Here is a 6,325-nt window from a genome sequence, read left to right on the forward strand (position 1 = left end):
TTTCATACGGCATCAGTCTCACATATTATTAGAGATATTACGGAAACATAGTGTTCACAAGTGGACAATCAAATTTGAGATAGTGTATTGAGACAAAGAAACTTACAGATGGAGTCGGTCTATCAAAAAGATTGGTCCCTATAAAAGGGGAGTATTCGAAACGAGCAGAGTAGTTTACGTATTTGTGTTGAACTATCAAGATTGTTAGAAGAACAGCAGTGTTCAGTGCAAAGTTTTCTATCCATTTGTTAATTTCTGGAATATTTTGTGAAAAATGTTGAATAAGCCAGAATTATACCGGCACGCAAACAGTCTACAACGATTGGCTACACAAATTCTGTTAAATGGATATTCGACTAAATTAAATTGGCGGGACGACGGCCAAGATTCGTGGCTTGACGTTGGCTGTGGCAGTGGAGATACGACGATTGATTACATTCTGCCCATTTTGCCAAAGAACTTCCAACGTCTAGTCGGTGCTGATGTATCGAAGAAAATGATTGAGTACAATCGTGCAACACACGTCTACCCGAAAATTTCATTTGAACTAATCAATTTGGGCATCGATTTGACACAACAACCGTTGTGGCAAGAAGAGACATTTGATCACATTTCGTCATTTTTTTGTTTTATGTACATACGTGATCAACAAATGGCAGTGAACGATTTGTACAAATTGTTGAAGCCAGGAGGTGATATATTGGTGGCATTCCCATCATCGGCAACAGTTTTTGCCGTTTACAAGAAGCAGGCAACGGAGAAAAAATGGGGCGATATTTATTCGGATTTGGAAACAGTTGTTCCATGCCCATGTCAAGATTTACTCGATCCAGCGAAATACTTCGAAGATATCACGAAAAAGAGCGGTTTCAAGGACATTAGTGTGAGGGTGGAAGACATAAAATACACTTTCAATGGATACAAAGCTCTCAAAAGTAAGCCCTTTCACTGAATCTAATGTTCGGTTTAATTGATCTTTTTTTGATTTCAGATTTTTTAAAGTCAGTGAATCCGTTTGTGGACCGTTTGCCGGCTGAAAAGCAAGAGGAATATCTTGACGATCTTATAATCGATTATGTGAATGGGAAATTCACTAAAGATGATTTCCGTGAAGATAAGAAAAAATTGCGACACACTGAACATTACAAATTTTTGGTTGCTTACGCCAGAAAATAAACTGTGAACTTTTTAAGTCAATCAAAGAGTTCGATTTGTTGTGTATTGCAATATATATAACAAACTCGAAAAAATGTTATCAATTCCAGTTTTCGCATGCATATTTTGAACTCCTTCTTCTCCGAGAATGTGCTAAAGAATGGCGATCCGATTCAATATACAGAGTGTCAAAGTCACACGATTTTATTTCCACGAGGATGACAAATGAAAATGATACTCCAAATTCATTACGATAAAGAAAAGTGATTTGATTACACGAGAATTGAAACGTTTCACAGTTTCAGAGTTCACAGGAAACTAAAATTGAAATTCCATAAAAATTGAACATCCTTGTGCTTAAGAGGTTCCAAGTTTTCAGTTTTGACACGAACCAAATACTATCTCGCCATCTCGTTTCATTCGAATGAAACGCTTGTGATTATTATTAACATCGTTGTGGTTATCCTTAATGGCAAAAGAAATTCGAACTTCGGCCACCATACATATATTGTGAAAACAAAATGTCCGACGTGATAGACAAATAATGTTTTTAATTAATTTTGTCAAAATAAAACCTAATTTCGAAGAAGTGAGACCAAATTTTTATTGTAAATAGTGTAACGATCCGTTTAACGATAGCTGCTTGTGCGTCACTGTTGTTGAATTAACGGAGAGCGTGAAATAGTGTTTTGCCCTGCAGAAGTAAATTAAATGTGAAAAATCATTGTCGAAATCAAGTAATTTACTAAATGTGAAACCACATTCGTGATAATTAACGTCCAAATTAAGGAATCGTGACGTGATTTTATGTGTTCATGCCTTGGTCTAGCAGATTTATGTATCTAAACATGACCCATTTTTCTTCTGTTTTTGGTAGTGTGTCTAAGCTGAACGCTCGAAGTCTCTCAATTTTTGAAAAAATTATTTTTGATTTACTTTTTGAAGGAAGCAAATTTCTCTCAATGTTTCATTTTGAACTATTACTCTCTCAACACAATGAGGCTCAAATTTTTCACCTCGGCAATTTCCGAAATTTGTATTTATACTGAACTACTCATTTAGAGCTTAATTAGTGCTATTTGGTGCCACCAGAGAAATGATAAGCGCGGCCCGGCCATTCATTGTTGGGATAGAACACGCCTGAGGCAAATTTGTTGCAACAATTTTCTCTATTTTTTCGTCTCTCAATTCTCGATTTTTATATGGAGTTTTTCTCCCATCGGCCACGAGCTGCCGCGCTTATCATTTCTCTGGGTGCCACCAATTGTTAATCATGCATGTGATCATAATGTTAATATCCTGAAACTTTGTGAAACGTGCAGAAAACATGTTTTTGGGGCACTTTTTAGTCGTATTTTTTTGAGTAGCCGTCGCGTCGTAATTTTTGTAAACTTTCTACTTATGTGAAAATACTACGATGATAGTTTTGTCGAGTTTTTCAGTAAGTTGGATTCTACTAAATAAAAGAAGTGAGATCAATGTGACAGTTGACTGATAGGTCTCCAGTGAAAAAAAAACTTTATGTGATTGTGGTTCATTGAACCCAAAATTTTCTTTGTGTAGACACTGAATACTATATATTAAATTCTCTGTATCGACAACAATCGATGTATCTGCCACATCAGCGAAAAAAGAATTGCTGGAAATCCCGTAGGTACATAGAATGTTTTGCTGAACTTTCCAGTGGAAAACAAAAATGAAATTGCACAAAATATCAAAACAATTCGTATTTCTATTTAACAAAAAATTAAATTGTGATAACAACCCAGTGGGTTAAACCAGGGGTCACACATTCTGGCGTCAAATTCCATGTTTCTCAATAGAGAATCTCCCTGCAGTGTCCATACTTATCCACTCTCTTCGGAGGCTCACAATAGGTGGAGGAAATAGCAGGACCATAAATGACTCGTGCGGAAGGTCCATCTTGATGGAAGTTAGATGTGATGTATGTTGTTTTTTGTACAATTCCTAGATCGTTCGCTGTTTGCTCCATTAATTTTCCCACTTTCTGTAATTCTGCTAGAATGTCGAATTGTGATTGACTTCCTGGAAAAACTGCCACAAGCACGAGCACAACGAAGGCAAAAAATTTAATTTGCATCACACTACCGTATGTGTAATTATCCGAAAGAAAATCAAAACAAAACTGAACAGAGAATTAGAAATATGACTTTGTAATAAGGTAAAGCGTCGTCGATTTAAATTGATGTTTATTTTTGCAAAGATCAATCGTGCTGATAAATTAATGATTGCTGAAGCTTGTCCACCAAAGAAACGCAAAGCAATGAATCATGTAGCGATAATGATATTACTTTAAAAGACAATGTGATCAAAATACTAAACATTAAATTGAGATTAAATGAAATAATTTGTGTGACTGCAATTTATTTTTATTATTTTGCAAACAACTTTCCCTTATAACGAAGATTTTGTACCACATCTGGCAAGAGTGCATAGGTAGGCGATTTACTATTTCTACTCTGTCTTATTACCTTTAATCAAAGTTATTGTTTTGATGCATTTTATTTCCAACAAATTGATCAATAAGTCTATTATTTTATCAGTATAAGTTTCAACGAGATCTTTTGGATTGACTTTCAACTAAACTTTAAGTGTATGGAGAAACTAGTCTTTCTTAATTGTAAACATTTCCCGCAACTCCCCCTCTTATATTCAGAGTTCCACAGAAAGAAGATTGCAAATCTAGCTCGATTAGATGAAACATTTCTCAAGATAGTTTAGTTTGAGTTGAAGACTCCTGTACCTAACTCACCAGTCGGCCTGTTGTGCTTAATCTCTATATTCATCATCATCATCACCACCATCTGTACCATCATTGGCTGTCATAACAATTACCTGCGTAATTTTCTACTTATTAATTCAAAATCTAAAACTAATCATTTTTCTAAGAAATCTTTTCAATTCGTATTTATCTTTAGATATAATTTATAATACAGCATCCACGGAAGTACCCGTGTCCAAGAAAGGTGCACGGGATGTCTTGAGTGATTTGGTACCCTGAAAAACAAAAGTTTGAGTGCCTAGCTGAAATCTTGTCAGTTTTCGGGAAAAGTAGGGGGAAGTCTGTAGTGCACTATTTTAGTTCTCAACCAATTTCGAACACTCTGAAAAAAATATTTCGTATTTTTGTGGATGATATCGATAGAGAATTAAATTTCCTAACCCCCAGAAGTTTTTTCAAATTTTTAAAAATGTGGTCAAAGTGAAGGAATATTTTGAAAAATCTAATTTTTCACTGTTTTTGTCATATTTCAGATGGCAACATTGATTTTATCTTTAGATAATATTCTATAATATTGTTGCCCGGAAAATCTGCTATACATATACCATTTTTCGAATGTTTAAAGGCACTGAAGGTTACAGGTTGGTCCTGAACAATGGTTATGTTGCGTCTGTAGAGAAATTTTAACTAATTTGTCGCAGAAATTTTGAAGATTGACGATGGAATTATATTTTTTTACGATTTGTTAAGTTTAATAGGGTGTTCAGGATATTTAAGAAAAAGATTTCAAGAGGAAAATATTGGAAAATGTCAAATTCGTCCGCTATTTCGATACATATATCGACATTTAGAAGTAAGCAAAATTTCAAGTTAATATTCACTCATTCGATAAGTTACCGGACATATAACAATTAGAAGTATGGCTAGAAGCATTTGGACAATACAGGGTGGATCAGAATGTTTGTGAAACATAGAAGATTATTCAATGTGAGCATGTTAACAGGAAAATTATTGTTGCACATCCTGAGAACTTAGTCCCAGGCTAAGTCTATTACGAACTGATATTAGTAATGTCATTCTTGAATCCGGCATCTATAAGAGAAAGCGCACTTGAGGGACTCTTTTGAACAACAGCCTACCGAAATCGGACGTATTTTCCAGTGTACTTTTTCATATGTGCCGAGAAATGTATAAGACTTAAGAAGCCAAAACCACTTTCAAAAAAAAGATTTCGAAGCTTGTGTGGCCGGTGAAAGGTGAGAGGGATTCTTTTGAAAATCCACCTATCAAAATCGGACCCATTTCGTCTGGGATGGATATATACATGGTTTGAAAGGTCTTTGCCAGTAGACCTCAAAACAGGCCTCATACAGTCTCGAGCCACACCTGGTTGCTGGTGGAAGATCTCCGAAGATGGAAAAATAGTGTTTTTTATCCGAAATTTTAGGCTGTTATAAATGATCGTTCCGGGTGAGAGTTGGCTCGTTGGAAAGCTGAGCTCAAGTACTTTCGGGTCATGCCTAGTTTGATTAGATCCATTGATATGTGTTTGCAAAAAATGCAAGAATTTTTTTTCAAAATCTGTGTGAACTTTCGACAGGTACTGATGACGCTTAATGTGAACCTAAAATTCTAGTCGTAACATACATTGTCTAAGCTTTTCATTGATACCTCATTTGCAGTGCTGGTGATTGCTGGCGAGTGTTACGAGTAGCGGTTGTACTAACAACTAACATGAAGTTCTGTTATGTCAGCAATCACCAGCACTACAAATGAGGTATCAACGGAAAGCTTAGAAAATGTATGTTACAACTAGCATGTTAGGTTCACATTAAGCGTCATCAGTACCAGCCCAGACCTGTCTAAAGTTATTTTAAGTAAATTTTTGCAAACATATATCAATGAATCTAATCAGACTAGGCATGACCCGAAAGTATTTGAGCTCAGCTTTCCAACGAGCCCAATCTCACCCGGAACGATCATTTATAACGGCCAAAAAATTCGCATAAAAAACACTATTTTTCCAACTTCGGAGATCTTCCACCAGCAACCAGGTGTGGCTCGAGACTGTGTCGAACCATGTATATATATATATCAATCCCAGAAGAAATGGGTCCGATTTTGATAGGTGAATTTTCAAAAGAATCCCTCTGATCAAAAACCGAAAACTTGCACTTTTCTAACAAAAAATTCTCCAGTTACACGAGCCGTACAGGGTCGTGTGGGGTGTCATTAAAAAGGTAATCACATGTACTGTTGAGCCGAATAGGGACTTATTGGTTTTAAAATTCGTCCATACTGAAATATGTGCAGTGTTTTCATCCGAATACTCACACTGTTCTTACTGAAATTTCTCGACATAGAATTTCTTTAATGTACTTCGAACAAAAATAAAATACCATGTTAATGATGAAAAATATAGTTCGG

At 35.7% G+C, this 6,325-nt stretch overlaps 1 protein-coding gene across 1 annotated transcript; it reads left to right on the top strand.

Moving 5' to 3' along the window:
- The first annotated feature begins 274 nt into the window (after positions 1–274).
- Positions 275–1,176, top strand: LOC119075556 (juvenile hormone acid O-methyltransferase-like). Its single transcript, XM_037182024.1, has 2 exons — positions 275–935; positions 992–1,176. Exons 1-2 carry the CDS (start codon positions 275–277, stop codon positions 1,174–1,176), a joined length of 846 nt encoding a protein of 281 aa, XP_037037919.1.
- The last annotated feature ends 5,149 nt before the right edge of the window (positions 1,177–6,325 follow it).

Source organism: Bradysia coprophila, unplaced genomic scaffold (genome assembly GCF_014529535.1).
Source record: "Bradysia coprophila strain Holo2 unplaced genomic scaffold, BU_Bcop_v1 contig_232, whole genome shotgun sequence".
Classification (NCBI taxonomy): domain Eukaryota; kingdom Metazoa; phylum Arthropoda; class Insecta; order Diptera; family Sciaridae; genus Bradysia; species Bradysia coprophila.